General features: G+C 34.6%; 5 protein-coding genes across 8 annotated transcripts; 2 read left to right on the top strand and 3 right to left on the bottom strand.

Annotated features, from left to right (window-relative positions):
* Window positions 1-683: 683 nt before the first annotated feature.
* vlc (disks large-associated protein 2) lies at window positions 684-10,598 on the top strand. 2 transcript variants are annotated; one of them, XM_088044595.1, is made up of 6 exons: window positions 684-931; window positions 5,179-5,585; window positions 7,760-8,671; window positions 9,170-9,381; window positions 9,430-9,561; window positions 9,612-10,598. In XM_088044595.1, exons 1-6 carry the CDS (start codon window positions 903-905, stop codon window positions 9,819-9,821), a joined length of 1,902 nt encoding a protein of 633 aa, XP_087900721.1. In that variant the 5' UTR covers window positions 684-902; the 3' UTR covers window positions 9,822-10,598. The 2 variants fall into 2 exon arrangements, with proteins under 2 accessions (XP_087900721.1, XP_087900712.1); XM_088044586.1 differs by lacking the exon at window positions 684-931 and adding an exon at window positions 1,215-1,488.
* A 179-nt stretch (window positions 10,599-10,777) lies between these two features.
* LOC148181079 (uncharacterized) lies at window positions 10,778-13,046 on the top strand. Its single transcript, XM_088044575.1, has 5 exons — window positions 10,778-11,573; window positions 11,620-11,766; window positions 11,816-12,052; window positions 12,098-12,737; window positions 12,782-13,046. The coding sequence occupies exons 1-5, from the start codon at window positions 10,810-10,812 to the stop codon at window positions 13,010-13,012; spliced, it is 2,019 nt and encodes a 672-aa protein (XP_087900701.1). The 5' UTR covers window positions 10,778-10,809; the 3' UTR covers window positions 13,013-13,046.
* On the bottom strand, window positions 12,983-16,932 carry LOC148181078 (serine protease grass-like). 2 transcript variants are annotated; one of them, XM_088044640.1, is made up of 5 exons: window positions 16,706-16,932; window positions 13,942-14,241; window positions 13,787-13,892; window positions 13,539-13,732; window positions 12,983-13,494 (listed from the first exon to the last, which is right to left on the bottom strand). In XM_088044640.1, the coding sequence occupies exons 2-5, from the start codon at window positions 14,111-14,113 to the stop codon at window positions 13,067-13,069; spliced, it is 900 nt and encodes a 299-aa protein (XP_087900766.1). In that variant the 5' UTR covers window positions 14,114-14,241; window positions 16,706-16,932; the 3' UTR covers window positions 12,983-13,066. The 2 variants fall into 2 exon arrangements, with proteins under 2 accessions (XP_087900766.1, XP_087900757.1); XM_088044631.1 differs by having other exon boundaries at window positions 16,625-16,716.
* A 131-nt stretch (window positions 16,933-17,063) lies between these two features.
* LOC148181077 (serine protease grass-like) lies at window positions 17,064-18,437 on the bottom strand. The gene is made up of 5 exons (XM_088044618.1): window positions 18,366-18,437; window positions 17,937-18,317; window positions 17,780-17,888; window positions 17,538-17,731; window positions 17,064-17,493 (listed from the first exon to the last, which is right to left on the bottom strand). Exons 1-5 carry the CDS (start codon window positions 18,415-18,417, stop codon window positions 17,081-17,083), a joined length of 1,149 nt encoding a protein of 382 aa, XP_087900744.1. The 5' UTR covers window positions 18,418-18,437; the 3' UTR covers window positions 17,064-17,080.
* A 296-nt stretch (window positions 18,438-18,733) lies between these two features.
* Window positions 18,734-20,331, bottom strand: LOC148181076 (phenoloxidase-activating factor 3-like). 2 transcript variants are annotated; one of them, XM_088035472.1, is made up of 5 exons: window positions 20,107-20,331; window positions 19,683-20,057; window positions 19,550-19,637; window positions 19,306-19,499; window positions 18,734-19,257 (listed from the first exon to the last, which is right to left on the bottom strand). In XM_088035472.1, exons 1-5 carry the CDS (start codon window positions 20,153-20,155, stop codon window positions 18,845-18,847), a joined length of 1,119 nt encoding a protein of 372 aa, XP_087891598.1. In that variant the 5' UTR covers window positions 20,156-20,331; the 3' UTR covers window positions 18,734-18,844. The 2 variants fall into 2 exon arrangements, with proteins under 2 accessions (XP_087891598.1, XP_087891588.1); XM_088035462.1 differs by having other exon boundaries at window positions 18,734-19,499.
* Window positions 20,332-23,185: the final 2,854 nt, after the last annotated feature.

The raw sequence follows: 23,185 nt of genomic DNA, 5'->3' as shown, positions 1-23,185 counted from the left end.
AACTTATACAATTATAGAAATATGTTTATGTCACAGTTCTACGTTTGACATAGAAGTTCATAATTCATTCATGTTTAAATTTTTCTAATTTTTTTTGGACTTGTTTGTTGCACCTCTGAGATAGCATGGTGACAATAAGCGTTATAATCATGTTTTTTTTTTGTTTGAATAGATTTTGATAAAGTTTTTAAATTCCAAACTTTCCCAGTAAAAAAGCTGAAACTCATATTTTCATTAAGTTTATAAAATGTCATAGCATTTAATAAAAAGACTCGTCATTTCCTGGCATAATGTTAAATTTTTACAAATCCATAGTTAATAAAATAACTGAATATTATAATCATTTTTACTGTCTTCATTTCGCATATTTTTTACTAATGGTTATGCAAACCGTTCGTTAAGAATGAAAAACATTATCAAATTAAAACGCACACCTTTTCAAACTTTTTTTGGTCGATAGGAAATGCTGAAAACCTTTGCTACCCTTTTCTGTGTCAGGGCGATTCGCATTGTTTCCCAGAAATGCTTGAAAAGAGCAGTTCATTTTTTTTGAAGGAATGTTATTTAAAAATTGCCAATCACCCATTAAATAATTGCCTGTGACCTTTCAATAAAGTGTTATAAATGGCCACAAGGTCTCATCCCCTCATTGAACTTATTGGTTTTGCGTTGGCTTCCTATGTTCCAGTGTAGAAACACCGTGAAAACCAATGGACTGAAGTTATTGGGTGATTAGTGTGATCCTAAGTTTTCTACAGGTTGGAGGTTGATCTACATCTTCCTACATTTTAATGTTGTTTAAAAATGGTAACTGGTCACACGTGATTTATAGTTGAAAGGGAAAACAAACAGTGATTAAATTACGTTATTCAAATCAAGTGACGAAATTGGGACTTAATTGAATGTCGGCGGTTTCGGGAAAATCGGCGAGGTAAGTCACCGCCAAGACAAAATCAATGTGAAGAGAACGCATTCTAATTTAAGATTCTTTGTAAAACTAACCTAATATTTTATGTGTGTTCATGTGCATTTCCCATTGCGACAATTGTTGACACCCTTGAAGTAGTGTCCTATTCAGTTGTTCGTAGATACGGTGATATTACCTTGTTCGCCCACTTTTCATCCACAAATGGGTGCATTGCCCTTGGTTCTTATTATTTTCGCCAAGGGTACGTGGATTTTTGCATTTTTTGAAGGTTTATGTGCAATCCAGATGTAACATACGGTTCCGCCATAACGTCTCAAAAAAATCACTCGTCGTAGCAGTTGCACATTTGGGATCTGAATAGTTTAAGGGGTTGCTATTAATAAACTGAAAAGGGAATTCCTGAGTCTCCCGTTCTAAAATCAGTTCAACCTGATTCATGCATTGAAATGTGCACAACTTTTCATGTCACCAATGAATCGTGAATTTTGCGGTTTTAATTTTCGTTTAAAAATGGGGAAACGACGTAGATTGAATAAATTCATTAGCAAGTGGATAAAAAGGTAAAAACACTGTAAACTGCATGGTTTTGACGTGATTTTCATACATTTTTGGTAATGCTAACGTGAGTAGTTGTGTGACGCATTGTAATGTTGAACCAGTAACCAACATGACTTCGTTTATTCAACCTTTTTATTAATGTTTGTAAAATCAAGGTGTTTCTTATCTGTTTTTCACACATGCATCTTTACTTTTCATGCATTTTTATTGTCGATTTACAATTCTTAAATGTCAGACTATATTGCACAATGTTGGTTTCACAAACTTGGCCAAAATACCAGAGAGTGTCATATTAAGATTCTACTCAAACTAAATTTCTAACCATTCGGCTAATACTTCGATTTCGGTCAATGAATTTTCTCGGCGCTATTATAATTTGCGCCCACATGTGAAGTTTTGCATAATGTCATGCTTTGCCCGATTAAGAAACGCAGAGGTGAATTTTATTAACATAATTTGTGCTCTAATAATTTATTAGAAATGAAGTGAATAACTTGCAAGGTGGAAATATTATAATTAATTATTGAAAGTATAGCTATTTGCCGTAGCAAATTTTTATCATATTTTAAAATTATAAAAAATATTTGTTTAGCCACGTCATTTTTATTTTTGTTTGCCTGATATCAACGTGGATTACCTTGAATTTGAGACTTCTGCCGATATTTAGATCACTTCTTTGGTCGGATATTCTGTTGTTTGGTTAAAATGTAAATTAATAAATCTATAAGGATAACGATAAACATAAATGTATGTAAAAAATTATAATAAATAATCTTTAGGATCTTGTTTCATTTGTGGGTAGTTTTTTATTGTTTTTGTTTCTCCGATATGACATTGAAATTCGTTGCGTTTTATCCAATATTCTTATTCGCATAACTTATTATGTAGTGCGAATCTGTGCAAGTAAATTAACATCTCTATTACATCTTATATTTGCAATTAAAAGATGTAAACCCATTAATTAAAATTAATTATGAGCACCCAAGTTATGTTTTTCTCTTCTTCGATGCAATCAATTAAACAAGTAACAACACAATCCTACGAACATAATTTATGGAGCTACAAGTAGTTATCAAATTTGCCAAACAAAACAGATCAAAATATAGGATCGCTTGAAATTAATGCCTGTGGTGTTGAGAATAAAAAACTTGAATGATACCATTTGACCTTTCTTGATAAGTATGACCAATACGGTCCCAAATGACTATATGTGCATATAATATAACGTTCACATTTAAACAATAATATCAATATTCTTAATGTTTTTTTTACTTTACTTTTGCTTCAAAAAGTCAAATTTGTAAGTTGACCTGTTAACTACGAAAAATTAAGGAGGTTAAGTACAAATTATTTTGAAACTTAAGTGGTTGTAATGCGGAAAGATTAATTTATTTATCAAATGCAATAATATGTGTACTTTGTAGGTAATGTGGGGGGAGGGGGAGGGGAGGTTATACATCAGGGTGTCCCAGAACTCGCGCCCCAGAGAGCAAGGGAGGGTGCCGACAGCAATACAGATGGTAAATTTCAAAACAAAAATTGACTAAGTTTAATAGTATTCGAGAACTTATAAAAAGTTAACAACCAATCCCGAAAGCTTTTTCGAGAAGTAGAGTAAATGGCCATCCCAATTTCCTAGGCAACGAGAGTCAAATGTTTAACTGACCAATGGATGATAGTATGTGTCCATAGTTACCATTCAATTTTCAAATTCTGTTCAGCTTCGGGATTGGCTACAGGTTTTTTGTACTACAGAATTTGAAAATTGGATGATAGTATGTGTCCATAGTTACCATCCAATTTTCAAATTCTGTTCAGCTTCGGGATTGGCTACAGGTTTTTTGTCTTATCTCGGTTAAAGAAAATTTATTGGATCAATTCTTGGTGTTGGCAAATTATCAAAATTACAATTTATTCCCAAATACCAAATTTTGTCAAAAAATACTGACGCGCGTTTCGATAGCAATGTTATGATGATGATAGCATTGCTTTCGAAACGCGCGTCAGAATTTTTTGACAAAATTTGGTGTTTGGGAATATATTGTAATTTTGATAAACTATCTCGGTTATTTTTTGAATTAAAAAATTATAGTTTCAAAATTTTGGTTCAGAATTGTTACCTCCATAAGCCCTTTCTCTCTGGGGCGCGAGTTCTGGGACACCTGTATATGACACACCCTGTGCTAATATTTCTCCGTTCTTTCTGGAATTTTTGGATTTTAAACAAGATAAGTTTTTTCGTCAGCACCATGCATTACTTCAAAGATTGTCAAAATTAGAAACTTTAACCTTTTCCTACATTTTGAAATCAATGAGGTGGTGCGCCATAATGTTAAAAATAAGTTTTTGTTCCATTTTTTAAAATAATTCATAAATGTTTGCTTTCTGACTATTACATAGTAGATTAATAGATCAAAAATTTATGTGGATTTTAGGTTTAAGCTGATTAAAATGGGTTAAAAGTAACAATTATTTTTGTATATACAGGGTCCGCCAACACTAGTGTCCCGGGCCAAAATCGCTATTAATTATGAAGCTATAAAAATATTTTTTTTTGTACATGAAGAGGAAACTGAGCGCTGCAAACTGATGTAATCAGTTTAACTCTTGTGTAACTAGAAAAATGGAGAAAATAGTGGAAAACTTAACCTCTCTTGTCCCATTTTTCGCCAAAAGGATGAAAATAATATTAAAATTTGAATTAAAATATCTGGTACCGAGATATTAAATAATTCTTACATAAATCTTAAACGGGAGTTAAAACGATTTTTAAGAATCATTTAATATCTCGGTACCACAAATTTTAAAATTTTAATTCACATTTTAATATCATTTTCATCTTTTTGGTGAAAAATAGAACAAGACAGGTTGGGTGCCCCACCATTTTCTTCATTTTGATTTTTGAAAAACGTAGTTTTTTGCGTTTATTTCACATATGGTTAACACAAGAGTAAATAAAACTGATCACATCAGTTTGTAGCGCTCCGTTTCCTCTTCATGTATAAAAAAAACATATTTTATAGCTTCATAATTAATAGCGATTTTGGGCCGGGACACTAGTGTTGGCGGACCCTGTACGTATAGTTCGGGGACTGAAATACCGTGTTTATGACTTAATTGGGGTACTCACTGCACAAAGAGGCAAAACCACAAGATAAAAGAATCAACAACGGTGGTGGTTTCGTCTCTTTGTGCAGTGAGTACCCCAATTAAGTCATAAACACGGTATTTCAGTCCCCAAACTATACATACGTACACTAAATCTACACCGGAGAAAATAATTTTTACAATCATTGAAGAAGTTGGATAATATAGTACGTCCTAAAATTAGCAACTATCAATTATTATACAATCTAATAACCATTTTCAGCGAATTAGGTTAGGTTAGAAGTTTTGCATCAAGAAGCGTTCAAATGGGAACACTCTGTACATATGTATATATTTATTAGTTCCAGTTGTTAATACGACAACTATTTGGCCCCTGATCCTTTAGCAACCGCTGTGGTATACCTTATTCTTGCGCTTTAGTTCCAATGAATGCACTTTTTCGTTTGTCGTGTGGCACGCTTTTATATTTCTTACGCATTTCCACCCTCCGCTTAGCTGCGATTCCCAAGTCGTTGCCGCTTTTCATCTGTTTGCACGTCGTGGTGTATTAGTAATTTATGAGATTGACGGTATGTTGGGTGCAGTGACCTGCCGGAAGATTGCTCTACGGTGCTACTGCTCGGCGTAACCAGGATACCGACATCACCGTTGCCAGCTCGCCGTCCTTGTACCCTTCCTTTAGATCCGTCCCTTCCTTTATCACCACCCGCAGACACTTCCCAAAAATCGTCAGCACAGGCTCGTCGAACTTCTTTTTCGACAAGGCGCCAACAGGTCGCCAGAAGGAGTTCGTCTGTCAGAAGACGAACAGACTACACAGAAAGTAGCGACGATTTAGGGAAATGCTCCGCGGAAATTTTTGTCGACGCTACAGTCACACCGTCTAATTGCGTTTCTTGTAATGAAAACACTTCCGAAACGGTGATGGACCGATCTGTGGATTCCATCGGGACTTGTTCTCTCGACGTAGAGGCCTCTGCTGATCTTTCAGGTAGAACTATTGTGATTGATTCTGTAGAGATTTAGAAAATTAACACGAAGTGTTTTGTTCTGTGTTTTACTTTGTGTGTTATTAATCCTTTTGTGAAGAAGCGTAAACCGCGGAGTTTTGTAATCTCTCTTCTATCTGTTAAACATGATTCTGACTTTTAGAGAAAAATACCACACGGGAACTCTACAACAATGAAAAATAAATAATTTGAAATTCAGTGGAATTTACAACTTGCTGGAGGATAATTAATTTAAATTTAACTAGAATGTGCGGTTGGCAGATGGTGGATGCATCTTGGTCACCGTAAATTATTATTAGCTCAGTGCAAATTTCACGGAGATGATTAAATTTTCAAAGAATGGATGAGTGCAACAATCTGTCAGAATATTAGTTTCTTTATTTTCTTAAAGAGTACCAGACTACTTTGTTTATTTACACGTAAAAAAATCAACTTCTTAATATGTACATTATTCTTTTCTTATTGTTGATAAAAGTTTGTGTTTTACTCGTCCGTTTGGATTAGAAGTTTGAAGAAGGTAATATTTCTAAATTTTGAAATTGCAAAATGCAACATTTTAGTTTTCCTTTTGATTGTGTCAAAAACTTATTTGGCCAACAATGGACTTAGCAGGCTTGGAAACTTAAGCCAATAAAATGTATACAATCCATAAATCATAAATCATCTGAAATTAAAGAGCATAATTCCAAATTTATTTCAGAAGATAAAATAAATGTAAAAAAGTATGAAAATATCACCAATATTGAAATGAAAAAGAAAGAGATGGAAATGCAAGATACGTCGCGTTTTAGTCGAACGGTTTCATGAAATATCCATATTGTAGTGGTGATTATAATAATTCGAGAAAAAACAATATGAAACTTTTGTAAAGAATTTTGCTAAATTATAAAAAACTTTGTTATTGTTTTTATTTAGTTTGGTCTACAGTAAAGTCGTTAATTTGGTACTCAGGAAAATTTTATGGCCCCATCACAAGTAAACTGTGGACGAGCACATAAAAAACAGTAAAAATATCTCAAATCAAACCGCACCTTTCAAAAAGAAAGGTTTTGATGTTTTCAATTACGTCACGTTTGTGATTTAGATATCGCACCATTAAAGAAGTAACGGGACACATCGGAAACATTTCTTTTGAAACTTATCAAAAGGAAGTTCGATATTTAATCCCCCCGTCCAATCTAAAAGATGTTTCCGGTTTATTGCTTTTTCTTCTTTTATAAGTTTATTTAGTCTGGCAATTATTGATTCTTTTTTTAATGTATTAAAAGAATCTTATGCAACTTTTTCCAGAATTATAACGAGTGTTTTTGTAGAGGAACAGATGCCAACAGCTGTATGCTAACGATCAATTTGAAGCCGTCCACTTATTAAAATCTCTACCTCTCTCCAAGTTGCATTCTTTCAGGAATTATTGTGTACCTTTGAACTGTATTGTTATGATGCGCAGTCTACAATGACGTTGATGTGCTTACGGTACTTTTATTTAAATTCATTTCGTATTACAACAGAAAAGAATTCGTTATTTAATGTAGGTAGCAGAAAGATATGCAGTTGAATAATGTTTCCGTTTTATATTAAAAATGTTTTATGGTTTTAAATCAAATCCAATTAATTGCAATAAAATTTCAAACAACAATAATTGTCTTTAGGTGTCTCTGATTATTTAAAAAAAATGCTGCATCACTCCTTGTATCATTTAGAATTTTAACATTTTTTCTAATGAATAGAGGTGAAGGTTAGTTTATTTCACCTATTGCCATTTTTGTTTTCTACTAAAATGAACTGTAGATCCGTACAAGGTTGACATTCTGAACAAATATTCTAGAACCCTAGACAATGGTAATTATTTATGCATATTTAGCAAATTCTCAGCTCCGTTTTGAACGAGTTGCTTGTGTACTGTACCAAATTAAAACCGGAAACTACTCATCTATAATAGTGAGATCATTAAGGTAGATTTTTATGCGGTTAAGTATTTATGCTTCGTCGAATTTCTTGTAATTTAATTTACCATCGGTGACGCTTATTGCTTGTAATCAACATTAACTACTTCTAGCTAAATCGAACAATAAATAAACTTATTCGTACGTGTCATGTAAAGCTCTCAGGTCAAGTTAAATTCTTGTCTAGAAACTAATAGTGTTATCTTTTGTAGATTGGTCAGAAGCTTCATCTGGAGGAACACTGCGAAGTGCAAGTTTGAAAACACCTTCATCAGAACATCTCCCTTCGTATCTCAGCCTAGCCTGCACAGTAAATGGTTATTCAACCACAACAAATTACGACCCAATTCGTCTAGCGCGTTCTCGTGATACGTCACCACATCGTCTTGAGAATGATAATTTGACACCGAAAAACGTTTCCACCTATTCCATTCAAAACAATTTATTATCGCCGCCAAACCTAGTTCCTTTGCCCACCCACATCCAATCCAAGATGTCTGAAAATACCTTAACGCATCATTATCAAGCGACTAAAACCATGACGTTCCAGAAGCACTCCGAATCTCATTTCGCTACCAATTTGTTCTCTAAAGACACCATTGATGCCTGCTATGACCATAAGCATTTGAAGAAATGTGTCACGTACGAAACAAACTCGTTCTCTTCGACGATTAATGGACAAAACAAATGTAAGTTGGAATCTTCAGTGAAAGAATACTCAAACAACACGGAAACAAAGTCATTTATTCAACAAAGAGTTGAACGCTTGTATGGGCCGGGGGCTTTAGCCCAAGGATTTTTCGTCATGAAGAAACAGAAATCCGACGCCGAGTCAGACAGTGACAATTCTTTCTTAAATATTAATAAAACTGAAAATGGAGCAAGTGAGTCCCCGATGAAACAGAGCAGTAGCAGTCCAGCTTTACCAGTTTTAAGGCATTTAAGACCGGAATTCAGAGCTCAACTTCCCATTATTAATTCAAGGAAGGGGGCGGAAAATTTGATGCAGAAGAGCAGTACTGTTCCTGCTTTGAAAGATGAGACGAAAATGAACGGACATTCGAAACAGATTGCTAGCAGCGATGGGGACAATATTGCCAAGACTGCAATCGTCGAAGAATCAGGTATTTATTGAAAACAATCGTTTCAAAGTGTAGACTATCTATTGACTGACCTTGGCAAAGACCAAAATAAATCGAGTACTTGAGCATTATGAAACTTCAAATCAGGGCCCATCAAAACCAATTGAAAACTTAAGTTAATTTGACTCTCAACACAATAAATTATTATGGCCGTTTGAACAACATTTACGGTTTGTTTACAATTCAGACTTAAAATGAATTTCCAAATCCCAATTTTTTTGGATCAATATTTATCAGTTTTTCTTGGTGACAATAGAAAATGACAATGTCATCAATCAAAAACAATCTTATCGTCGTAATTTGTCTATTTTTTGTTATGGCGTAATCGAGTTATGTAGCCTTATAAAATTCTTGCAACGAGTATATTATTTCGTGTAATGTCAATTCCTTTTGATCGCCTTTACACGTTTGTTTGTTTTATCACAAAAAAAATTTTGTACTACTGGAAGTTGGTGTTTAAACGCAATTTCTTCCATACAGGTGAAAAGGACGGTCACTACTTCTTAAAGATCCTGCAGAATGAAACCAATCGCCTCCTGAAGTTGGCGGAGAACGCAGAGAGTAATTTGTCGCAAAATGATTTATCTGAGGAAATCGTAGGAAAAATCCATTCTGCATCAGGTAAGGCACGTCTCTTAGTGTCACAGAAGATGCAGCAGTTTAAAGGTCTTTGTACGAATAACATCACACAGGTAATTACCTAGTTTATGTCACCTTGTATTTTAAACATTGACTCATAGAGCGAGAACGAAGCATTTCCGACTACCAATGAAGATTTGCAAGGTTTCTGGGATATGGTGATGCTTCAAGTAGATCAAGTGGACAATTTGTTTAAAGAAATCGACATACTAAAAGCAAATAACTGGATAGAGGTCAGTTTTAGGTGTGTGTTAATTGAACTTTTAAGTGACTGTTGTTTCAGGTAAAAACAAATGATGTAAACAAGAGTAGTACTAACGGGAAAGCTCGCAAAGTCGTAAACAAAGTAAAACAACCGTCTGCAGCCAATGAAGAGGCCCGGAAAAAACGAGAGGCACAGAGGAAACAGATGATTGAAGAGCGAAGAAAAGCTATGAAAGCCCAAAGCAAGCCTGTAGAAACTATTGAAATATTCGTGCCTGAAACTAGCTGAGATTTATCTTACCTTTAGAGATTACTTATGCATTCTGTAAATAAATAAAAGTTTTATCTATTTACCGAATTCATCAAATATTTTGCGAAAGTTTTTATGTGCCCGAGGGTTTTATTGACACTTGTAATGTTACACTGGCATATTATATAAAATTTACAAAATCAAATCTTCATTTGTGAACTGTTGCATTATTTATTGATTAGCACTGATAATTCATGTGAAGACTGAGTTAAAAATTAATCAAATGTGGGTTCCATACTAAACTAACATTTGATGCCGTACTGAACATCCATTCTGTTCAAGTTTAGATTGGAACTTAAATTCGATTAATTTTTTTTTATTTAATAACGATGCATACAATAATGTACATTCCCAGTGCTCCTCACAATACTGGTGTAGCTTATTAACATTTTTACCAATGTGAATATTTTAAAACTTTGAATTAAAATTATGATTTACCCTTATTTTCGTGCTGTACAAACTAAACACTTCTCAAGTGTTCATTGTCAGATTTTGTGTGTCCATGGCAAAATTGTTTTATTTATTTGTTGTTATCGACTGTTAATTAATTGTTAAACACTTTTATTATTTCAATTGCATTGATTTAGCACCTAGAAGGCTGATTCAAAACGGTAATTCTTGCAATACATACACTATAACTATATAAGCATGTTTATTCTCAGCCTAACAAAACAACTTGTATTTCCTTTTGTACCAATTATTATTATATTTAAATTTGTATTTATGTAACAATAAAATCTTTTCAACCTGGTTAAACATGTTTTAGATTGCCCGTATTCAGGAACGAATTTCAATCGTTCAACTTATTAATTCGTAGTCTTTATATTCTCATGAGGTTATGGTGGAATGATATTGATTAAACTCTGTCCTTTTTGAATTGTAAATTGAGGTTTACAAAGTGGAGAATCGATATTTGTTACCATAGGAATATACACCAATTTGCTTCCACCCAACAATTAGAAGTGCGATGTCCGATCACAGTAGTTCCGTGTTTAATAATAACTGCTTAAAACTACCTCGAAACCCTAAAAGCAATCAACCTTTACCAGTGTACGAGCAAAAGTTCTTGAACCAGTTACAGAACGAAGCTACTAAACTAAGTATAAAAGCCAATGAAAGCATGAAATCCACAGCTTCCAAGGATAAAGACCCAGTAAAGTCTTATATCGAATTTTTCGACAGTATTCCAGAATACGACGAACTGAATCACCTCTCCAATAAAGAGTTTTACAAAAGAATCGATCTGTTGAAAGAGAAACAGAAATCCTACAGTGACTACGTACAGAGTGAAAGCAAATACTCCGATAAGTCTCCGGAATGGTTGGACGAATATAAAGACTACGCAAAGAAGAAGTTTGTTGACGAAAAGAAGAAGAAATCAAAACCCTTTTGCGTTACTCCCATTCTAAGTAAAAGTCCAAAGGATGTGGAATCTGTTTCGGGTGATGCGTTTTTAAAACCCCCTTCTAGAAGATCAGTGAGAATCGAAACTCCAAGTGATAAATTGTCGCTAGGTGATACGCCCGAGCTTTTTCGAAGACCGAAATCTCGACTACCATCGGCAAGTTCGAAGGGACAGGATGATTGGGATAATTTTAGTATTGAAGATTTCGAGCAACCATCACCTGTGCAGTCTAAAAGTGCTCCCAATAGTCCCACAAGGAGCAAACCTAGCGTGGTGTGGAAGGATGATGGCATTACCATTCCGAAACCATTTGAGATGACCGTCAGGTACTACATGTAAAAATTTAAAGCTGTAACTATGCGCTTGTTGCAGAGATGAAGAAAACAAGATAATCGATGAGGTGATAACTCAGACCAAGCCTCCTAAAGACGACAAACAGGAGCTGTTTAAGGCACATCCTATACCGATAGAGTCCCAAATTCCCCTTTTTGACAAGATCATGGCTGACCAGGAACTGAAGTCAGTACTATTTTAAGTGTTATTATTCTGTTCTACTGCTCATTATTAGAAACCATCTTGTGAGGGAACGCAGCAAAGCGCTTCTTCAATCCCAAATGCGCCCATTCTCCTTCACCCGACGTGACGAGGAAATTCAAAAACTCACTAAAGGTCTCTCCAAGTCATCACCAAGTTTATTTCTAGACGATCCCCCGATTAAAATAAAAAAATTTAAAGCAAAACCCATTCCAAAGAACCTCTTCAGTAATTATATCTACAAGAAGATGCACGAGGATGAGTTTTACCGGTCTGTTTTTTTTTTAGTTAAACGACCACTAAATGTACGTTACAGAGCTCTTCAAAAGAAGATCCGAGCTGAAGAAATGCTTCGTGCGGCTTCTCTACCACCATCGATGGCCCATCGTGAAAGAACTGTGAAAAAGTATGACGTCTGTCCACGGTCGTACCGCGATGTCCTCGACAAACCACCGAAGAAATCTAAAAACACCTACAAGTTCAATCAGGACTACTACGAAAAACAGTTGGAAGAGCTCAAGAATGAGTTCTTAGGAATAAGTCCTTCGCTTCCAAAGTCTAAAAGCAAAAGAAGAAGTAAGAAGAAAGCTTTGAGAAACTTCTCGGCAAGCAGCACAGACAGTAGAACTCCGTCGTCTGTTGAAATACAAGCCATCAATCGGTCGAATCTTGCCGCCGTGCTGAGAATTCAATCAGCTCGGAAGAAACTAGAGATGGAAATGTGTAAGAAGTTAGAAGAAGCAAAACTAAAGGAAGAAGTTCGTTGGAGAGAGAAACTCATGCGCAAGAAACCTGTTTGGCAAACGTTGGCTTATAGTCACGAGGAGGATCTTGCAATGAGATTACAGTTGAGGCGTGATGAAGAAAAGTTGAGAAGTGAAGAGCACAGGTTGAGAATGCAACTGATGCTGGGGAGAGTAAATCAGCAACCTACGCTCTTCGAGCGACAAACACAGGTGCGTTTTCTTGTGGTTTTCATTACCCCCATTTAATGTTCTAGGTGAAATACCCGAAAACAAAGGAGGAACTCTTGGACACTCTTTATACAGAATTTAAGAGCATGCGGAATGCAAAGAGAAACGTAAGCGATCTGACTGAAGAAGTAAAAGACGCTGCTATTCAAGCTTTGCTGGAGGACGATTTAAAACAGGACAGCGACTCCATGCACTCAAAGGAGAGTATTCAAGAAGAAAAAGAAAAGGACGAAAGTGCGAGCAGTGAAGACTCTTAATATTAATCCCAACACAATATATTAATCAATAAAACAACATCAGTCTTGTTCATTTTAAGATAGAGTTTCTTCTATCCACTGTAGGTACTTATCCACTCTTGTGTAGACAGTGGGAAGACTTGGGTCTCCACATGTTAAAGTCGACGCAAACGAAACTATTCCAATTTGGAAGTAGCGAAGATCACCACCTTGATCCAAAGTCGCGTTGACCAAAGCTCCTCCACTATCTCCTTTACATGCGTCTTCTTTCGTAGGTCCATTAGCACACAATTGAGAGGTTGTGACCGGTTGGACCTCCGGAGGAACGGTCTTAGCACAGGCTGTTTGATTCCAAACTGTCACAGAAGTGTACTGAAGAGTCGTGGAGCCTCCTAAGTTTGTCGCAACGGTTTTTCCCCAACCACTAACAATAAATTTTTGTTTCTCCAAGAGCTTCTTGTCCAGGTCGCGTTCAAATGGCAGACAAATTGGACGTATAAAATCTATAAAATTGCGTTGGTTAAGAACAAAGAATGTAGAACTCTACCTGTAAATTTAATCTTTCTCTTTGTTTTAATCAAAGCTATGTCATTATGGAGATTCTGATTGTTGTAACCGGAGTGGATCACAACTTTTTGAATAAGATAGTCAACATGGGGATCTGCACAAGTCTCAAAATTCTTGATTTTGAAACAATCTTTCTCGGTTAGTAAGTCATGTTCTCCTAGTCGCACAGAGACTCTAAAACCAAACATTCATTTCTGACCGCAATCGGACTCGTGTGCCATTACCTACAATTCAAGTCTTCGATCCAAGTTAATACAATGCGCGGCTGTCAATACATACTCTTCAGTGACAACGCTACCACCACAAAGAAATTGTGTAAAATCAACACCACGTTCTACAAAATGAAGTGCATTTACGTTAATACATAGTCAAGTTTAACTCACGTTTGTAACCCAATAATGCCATCCACGGGAATTGACCAAAATCGGCCTTTTTACCATTAGTTATTTTGTCGACAATCATGACGAGTCCACAGTTCACGGGAAATAGAGAAGTTTTGCGAGTTTCTAAAGCAGTGGTGTTGACAGAATATGCTCCGGTGGGACAACAAATCATGTTGAGGCCGCTGTGGCATGGGTAGATGAAGGCGTCAAAATCTGTGATGTTGCACTTGGTGAGAGGAATGCAATGATGCTTTCCTGGACATTTTATGGCGATCTCTTTTTGGTACGACGAAGCAAGAACTGGAAGAGAAAGCATTTCTATTTTTAGTTGAAAAGACTTTGCGGTGATTTTTTTTTAATTCGATTAGGAATACAGGTGTCTGAAAAATGGTGATCTTTTATTTGAAATTTACAACGTTATGGAGTGTATTTCTTCTTTAACGTAGTGCGCGTCATTATGGACACCTAATTATTTTTGAAAAACGTCTGAAAATTATGTTTTTCAGTCAGATTACTCCGTAAAACGATCATTGAAATAGTTTTCAAAAGTGTAGGTAAATAAGTACTGAATTTAAATATTACTTTAATGATTGAAAAGAAAAGGACATCATGCTGCCATAGTGATAAAAATCGGATTAATTCTTTGTCTGTAGTTTTAAGGTACCATTTAGATGTAATCACTGGGCTTTTTTATGCTTTCTGATTTCATTTTTAATGCCGTTGTGCGTTTTATGGCCGAAGTGCGATTTGGTGCTCATTTAAATTGCAAGAATAAATAGAATAATTATTTAATTCAAAGTCAATAAAATGAGACTTTACTGAAAAGCAACTTATTGAAATACGAGGCAGTTTGCCGATCTCCCAGTCAAGTAAAACATTTTGCTGGCAAGTTTTGTATTTTTCAGAAATTCTAAAAAAAACGAAATTTTTAAACAAAATATTCAAATCCTAACGTGATATGTATTTTGTAAATATGTCATGTCAATTAGGACGATGAAGTCTTTACAGGACAATGGCACGGAAATTCAACTTGATCATCCCTAAATTTATTAATCGCAGTTTGAAAACTTTTTATACAGAAGGTCCAAAACATATATGTAGCAAGATATTTATTCATTAATATGAACAATAATTTACTCAAAAAAAAACAATTCTTGTGTTCTTCAAAAAGTTATAGCGTTTTAAAGTTGATAAAATTCAACTAATTTATTTAAGAATTTTAAAGATAAAACTGGGAACAAATTATGTTGGATTACACATTAATAACCCGTCAACAAATTTAATTAATAATAATCTGCAATTTTTTTTCTGGTTTTTAAAGTTTATTATTTTTATGAGTTTTCAATTGATTTCCATTTAGCAACATTTTCTAAGAAATGTATCAATGGTTACGCTGTATGTTATTGCGAGTGACTGAAGTTTTGTCTAATTGTTACAATGTTATCAAATTATCTCTGATAATTGTACAAATTTCTTTGAATTGAGACAATAGAATGAAATTCTAATACAGTGAAACCTGTGAAAAACGGAACCTGTAAAAGTCGGAAACCTGTTCATTACGGAAAATTTTAACGGCCCCGGTAGAATTACTCTTTAAAAGTACCTGTCTATGCCGTAACCTGCGGGAAGTCAAAAAACAGATCATCGGATTTTTAAAACGGATTTTTTTTTATTTACTGCTTCAAATATTCTTAGAAACAATTACGAATTCTTCAAAAAAACGTCATACGCGGACTGTTCTGTTTATTTTGTTTGCCTCATATTGTATTTCTCCTAATATTTTACTTATTTTTTTATTATGGCTACCAAAAATTTTGCTACCGAATAAAAATATAGATATCGAGAACTCAGAGACAATGGACGGATGGAGGAAAATTGACTTTAAAAAAATAAAGAGTTAAACCGAGTTCAAGAATGTGATAATTTAAGTGTTAAACAATTAATAACTCAATTTAAATATTAAACAACGCAAGTTAAAAAATAAAAATCGGATTAATAAAAAATTGGTGTATGGATAGAAAATCTAAGTCGTAAACGGATAATTCGTGGTTACCAAGAACAAAAAAGTAAAGAAACTAGTGTGTAAGTATCAGGTTTACTTTTACAATCGCAAGCTAACTTTATCGCCGAACGTCTTGAACATCAAAATTTCAAAGCTTCAAATTGTTGACTGGAATTTTTTCGCGGAAGACATTTCATTTCTTTCAAAAAAAGATCACCTTACTTTTGAAACTAATTTAAAGTATACATATATTTTTTATAATTTATATTTTTGCATTGACATAATTTGTAAAACAATAATCCCGTCAGATACAATAAAAAGACTACATAAAATCGACTCATTCTATAATGATTATACAATAAATTAATACGCATTGTCCAGAAACCATCAAACTAAATCCGTTTTTTAGCTGCTTGCACGGAAATGATAAAAATACTTTCCCAAGCTACCAAAAAATCTTAAAATATATGACAGCATCTTCAGCAACAACATGTGATTGCGTTTACTGCAACCTTCTTGAATTGTCGAAGGCCATTAAATTAGGGAATTCGAAAGAAAATGGGATTACTGCATTCTGAATTTTAACACCTTTTCCTATTTGTTATTTTGGGACAAAATTCCCCTCTTATCACAATTAAGAAATCCATCAAATTGTAATTAGTAGGTAAACGTGATACTCACAAGTAAAAACCACAACGATAGTAAATTCCCATCCAAGAGCCATTTAAGCGATTACACAAACAACACAAATATAAAACTTACCTGCAGCAATGTCAATCTTAAGTTACGCCTGCGCAAGAAATTGAGGTTTTCCAAGAAGTAGTCTGTTGGTGCTAAATCTGACTCGCATAATAATCTCGAGAAACGGAAAGATTTACTGGATAAATATGGAGAAGTTTGTTTTTACGTATTGCACTTGATTGAACCCCATGGCCTGACACGACCCTGACCTCTTGAAGATACAAGTCGTTAAGCTATAACCGACCGGTTTCATATGCAGATTGAGGGGAATCCTTAGCGAGATTTCTGAGAAATAAACAATTTTACTGCTTTAAACCTTCTGTTTTAATTAAGAACTTAAAATGATACATCAGAGATTTTAAAATGATACTTTGGAACTAAATTAAAAAATCACAATTAAGGATTCAAGTTGTCCAGAATCCAGTCCATGTAGAAAGCAACTCTGGTGTACACTCCTGGTAATGATACAGTCCCGCACTCAGCAGGTCCGAAAGAAACTATTCCTTGCTGAATATACCGCGGCTCTCCATGTAAAGTTTCCAGGCTCTGCAAAGGACCTCCACTGTCGCCCCCACACGAATCGCTAATCTTATCACCTCCAGCACAGAGTTGTGTTTGGACCAGTTTGTAAATCTTTTTGTATTGCTCAGAACATTTTTTTAAAACAGTCACGGGCAGTTCCGCCTTTAACAAAACATTACTTGGGTTTCCGTTTTCGGTAAAGCCCCAACCAGTTACAACAGCTTTTCTATTGGTGTGATTAAAGTTTCCTGTATCACCAAACGGTAAGCAGACAGGTCTGCTGTTTTCTGCAACAAATAATAGTAATTCGTGCATTTTTAATTTTTATTACCTTGGGTCAAATCGATAGGAGAGACTCGAATCAAGGCGATGTCGTTATAATGCGTTACACCGTTATAGTTGTTATGGGGTATCACTTCTTCAATGCCTAGATCCTGCACTGGAGGAGCACAGACAACTTCATCTTCATCTTCTTCACAGTCTTTGTTGGTGCGTGTGTTATGTTCACCGACGCGCACTCCTATCCTGCTCAAGAATTAATCAAACAAACCATCGAAAGACCGTTATACTTACAGTTTGATTTTTTCTTTCAATTTTTCAAGACCATGAACACAATGTGCTGCTGTCAGAATATAGTTCTTGTTGAGGATTGTGCCACCGCAACGAAAGTCTGGACCACTCGCTAAAAAAATCAATGAAAGATGAACCTCACAAAAAACAGATCACTTACGAGTGCTGTACGATAAAAGGGCCATCCATGGGAACTCAAACAACGACGTCAAGTTACCATTAACAATCTTCATAACCGTGTCCAAATGTCCACAGTCCTTCGGAATAAGATTGAGATTCCTATGATTGGAAACATCCGGAAATTCAAACCGTTGCTCCGCTGTATCTTCGACGGGTTCATCATATTTGATGGGGTTTGCCGGACAACAAATTCTGGGCATTCCTCCCGATAGCCCGCATTGGTATCGTCTTAATTTCTGGCGAATTTCTGGGGGTACAGGTTTAGGGACCTTTGCAAGATATTCGTTCATTGTTCGACATGTTTTAACGGGAATGCAATATCCTGTTTGTTTGTCAGGAGTTTCACAAGATCCACTACCCTCTAAAAAAAACTGTTGGAAGAATAATAGTCAGATTTTATAATACATACGTGAATTCACTGTTAAGAAGAGTTGTACAACTAACAGAGCGCCGAAAAACATGTTGAGGTTGCTTCTTGTTTGGAACTGATGGCAGTAATAGGTCTTTAATGGTGGGTTTTGGAAAAAGTCATTTTCATTTAATAGGTTTTTAAATATTCCAGTTCTTCGGCTTAGCTGGTAGTTATGGGAGGATTTTATTTTGCCACACTGAAGTTGGAGATAACTTTTTCTCATTAAAATGTGAACAAAAACTAGGTCTACTTTTTAAACTTGATTTTTACATCTCTTTGTTTATAATAGAATTTGTATAATATTTACAAGAGGTCGGATAAAGAATTAGGATCGCAACTGATTCTAAAAAAACAAAAAACTCCTGTAGATTTTATTTTATTATATTTATTTTTCATACTTTTTTAACATTTTTTTTCTTTTATGTAAAAGTACATAGTTAAGTAGGAAAACTTGTCAAATTCTTCTATAAACGCCGTCACGGTCTTATATTATCTAAAATCCAGTCCATAAAAGCCGAAACTCTTGTATACACTCCTGGAACAGGAGTTTCGCCACATATTTTCGGTCCGAACGACACTATTCCCTGCTGGATCATCTTCAATTCTCCATTTATTCTTCCGAGTACGTGAAGAGGTCCTCCGCTATCCCCAGCACAGGAATCTTTCTTATTTTTACCCCCAGCGCACAACTGGCGAGAATCTATTTTAGCGATTTTTTTATATAAATCTCCACAGTCTTGAAGTGACGTAACAGAAAGAGAAACTTTCAAAAGTTCTGGACTGGGAAATCCTCTTTCTGTAACTCCCCAGCCTGTGACTATGAGACTTCTGGCCGTGAAGTTGTAATTTCGGGATTCGGCCAAAGGAAGACAGACTGGTCGGCTATTTTCTGAAAAAAGACTTAAATGAAGAAGATTATATAAAAAAGTGTTCCTACCTAACGATAGATTGATTCTTGGAACTCGAATTAGCCCAATATCGTTAGTTAGCTCCCGAGCATTAAAATTGGGGTGAATAATAACATCTTCTACTCGCAGATCTTGGTAAGGAGGAGCACAGGTTTCACCCCATCTGGTACTTTCGCAATCCCTTTCTGTTCTAATGTTGTGTTCTCCAATTCGAACACCTATCCTGGAAATAAAAAAAAATATTGGGATTAAAAATCTGGGGCTCATACTCACAGAGGTTGATTGCTCAGACAATGAGCTGCAGTTAAAATGTATCTTTCATTGATGATGGTTCCACCGCATTTAAATTGAGGTCCGTTTCCTACAAACAATTTTGTATTTCTACCACAATAAAAAACATACTTACGACTGTTGAAAGACAACAGCGTCATCCATGGAAACTCAAAAATTCCCGTTTTTTGTCCATGAGTAATCTTGTTATCCGTATCTAAATACCCACAGTCTTGTGGTAATAATCTAAAATTTCTATGCTTGGAAACATCAGGGAACTCTGCATCTTTATTGAAAACGATGGGACTATTCGGGCAACAAACTTTCGGTCTTTGCCTATCTACTCCGCACTGATACGACTTCAAAAAGTTTTGTACTTCTTGAGGAATCGGTACTGCAACTTCATCTAAAAAGTCCAAAATTGGTTTACAACCGTGAATTTGGGTACACGATCCAATTTGGTTATCGGGGGTAGTACAATAATCGTCGTTGTAATAGTCGTTTCCCCATTCTAGAAGAAATCGGTATAATTTTAGATATGAAATATAATAAATACTTACGTGCTAGCACAAAAAAGGGTAGATAAAACACGAGCAAAACCTGCAACATTGATTGTATTTCAAGAGACTCGTTCTAAAAACTGACTAATCTCGGTTTTAAGTCATATTTAATGCAATTGATAAAGCCACCCAGATTTTTAAGCGAAAATTTAACGACTTTTAAAGTGAATTAGTCATCGAATGGTTTGGAATAAGGTGGTGGTCGAGGAGACAACGAAGATATTGGCAATGGATTTCCGAAATTGTTTGCATTGCGCATTACCAGACAAACGGGTTGAAATTTTTTTCTTATTTAAATAATTGTTGCATGGGTTATAGAACTTAGAGGATCCAGTATTAACGAGGGTTGGAATTTATAGCTAATATTGATATTTTACATAACAGCACTTTTAAAAGTCGTAAATTTTGTATGTATTTGTTTACGAGATGACTTTCCAGTTCAAAAAAACAAAATGCTTTGTGCTTTATGTCATCTTAGTTTGATATAAGTAAAGTAATTAATAATTATTTATATGTATCGTTGCAACAACGTTTACATTTCATTTGGAATTGCATAAATGCTAAAATTGTCAAACTATGCAAAAAATGTACTTACCCAGTCATTCAAGGAAATTTCGACAAATAATCATAAAATCTACATGCATAAAATTTTATCACTATACTTACCTACCCATTACCAGGAAAAACAGCAGAAAGTATGTATTAATTTCGGGCAACATTTATGTCTTTGTATTTTTAAATAATCCTCTATAAGTATGTACGTGTAAATCTGATACCTAATACTTGCAACAGAAAATTTAAAAATTCATTTTTAAGATTTTGATTCAAAATTTGGTGGCCATTTCCAAATTTATCTCTGATTAATTACAAATAAAAGTTTCGTAATGTAATGCTTTGATCGAATCCCACGTAGATCAAATAAACTTGAAAGTGAGAATAACAGCGGAAGCATTTCACAGAAATAAGAAACGGTGTGTGTGGTCTTTCGTTATACAGAGGTTTTACGCAGTTGACAATACAATTTGGCTGGCTATAACCGAGTTAAGCTCGTTATATAGGGAATAAATTACAAAGAAAATTGTCGGCAACTTAAAATCCCCTCCTAATATTTAATATCTCGTTAGAGGTGTGTAATTATTATTATTGTTGACAAAATTTTGTCAAATTTCTACGTAATTCCGGTGTACTTTCTTGTTTACTAAAGAAGTTATTAGCATTAATCAGTAGGTGTTGGTACAAAATGGTACTGTTATACAGGCTGTCCCAGAACTCGTGACCCTGAGAAAAAAGGCTTATAGAGGCATCAATTCTGAACCAAAATTTCGAAACAAAAATTTTCTAGCTCAAAAAATAATCGAGTTAAGACACAAAAACGGTAGCCAATCCGAAAGCTAAACAGAATTTGAAAATCAGACTCTCGTTGCCTAGGAAATTGGAAGGGCTTTTTACTCCACTTCTAGAATAAGCTTTCGGGATTGGTTGTTAATTTTTTATCCTTTCTCGAATATTATTAAACTTAATTAATTTTTGTTTGGAAATTTACCATCTGGTATTGCTGCCGGCACCAACCTTTGCTCTCTGGGTAATGAGTTCTGGGACACCCCGTATGTGCGAAATTCTTTTCAGCACAGTAAATTTTTATTATCCGTGTAGAGCAAAAAACGTTAATAAAACGTACCTAAAATGTACCATCTTTAGTTGGCATATCTGATACTTGCAGTCAGATATATAGAAATGGTGTAAACAGTCCATTTTTTCAAATTTTAGTTTATTTTATAGTAAGCAGTAGGTATATGGCGACAAAGTCAATTTAAAATATGTATGTATGTAATTTTTTCCAGACGTTATTTTGTATTTTATATACTAAAATTTTGGCGTGTTTGACCGCAAGTACATTATAAAATATAGGTTTTTTTTATGTCCTAATAAACTGAATTTATGACATGACAAAATTTTTTCTCGAAAATTTCGCATTGGCAAGAATTGAAGCATGCAATTTCAATAAAATACTTTGGAAAACGAGATAATCGATACTTTTCTGTACAAAAATGAGATTATTTAATAAACAAAAACAAAGCAAGGTTATAGAATTTTTGTTAATCTAACAATAAGTGCAATTTTAAAAAAATAAATAATTTCAATTAACCATGTGTTTCAGTACACCGATGCGACGTTCTGTTCCTGATTGAGGTCGTACTGTATTGAGTATTCTTAGGTATGTGATTTCCAGACATCTATAGACAAATAACATTAACGCGTAATTGAAGAAGAAAATAAAACTATGTATTAGGTATAATTATTTGTATTCTTAGCAATTTAGCAACAACTTGCGAATTTATTCAGAATGAATGAATTAGCTTACACAAAAGATCAGTTTTTAAGTCTTTTAGTAGCATAAGACATAAAAGGCCAAACAAAGTATTGAACAAATGAAGGAAAGTTTATTATTGCATTTACCATGTGGTCGAAACTTTTTTTCAATCCTTCAGTTATTCATATTATTATGCGTTTTTGATGATTTGTTTTTAGGAAAATTATTTCCAAGGAGCGGTAAAGTTTACAAAAAACCTGAAGATCAATAAATATGTTGTAGTAATAAAATTACGTTAAAAATACACACGAATTTAAGATAAAAAATTAATTCTGTAATTATTTTTATATACATTCCTCTCAAGGTTTGATATGATTCATTTAATTACCTTAGGTTGACGCAAATCCAATTAAAAACAAAATCTTAACATACGAATTAGATGAACAGATGCATAATTAACAATGTTAATTAATTTTTAAAGTTTCCACAACTATGTTTCACACTGGATACATGATGTGTCATAGATCGTTCACTGGGATTTACCTCAGTCACTGTCGATTTTTCCCCATCTTTACCTACCTAAATTTTCTACAAACTGTTCTTCCGTATTTCAAGGCTTTTTTAAGGGGATTCCTTTATCCTACAGCGTCTTGAATCTGCAATTTTGTTGTTGTTATTGTGGTATAAAAAGTGTGAACGGTTACCACAAAATTAACCACATTATTGACAAATTAGGACAAGTGAAATGAGATAAGCGATGAATAATGT

Source organism: Gnatocerus cornutus, chromosome 1 (assembly GCF_029298725.1).
Source record: "Gnatocerus cornutus isolate USDA-ARS CGAHR chromosome 1, icGnaCorn1.1, whole genome shotgun sequence".
Lineage (NCBI taxonomy): Eukaryota > Metazoa > Arthropoda > Insecta > Coleoptera > Tenebrionidae > Gnatocerus > Gnatocerus cornutus.
Note: the sequence above shows the minus strand (reverse complement) of the source record. Positions and strands in the feature narration are given on the sequence as shown.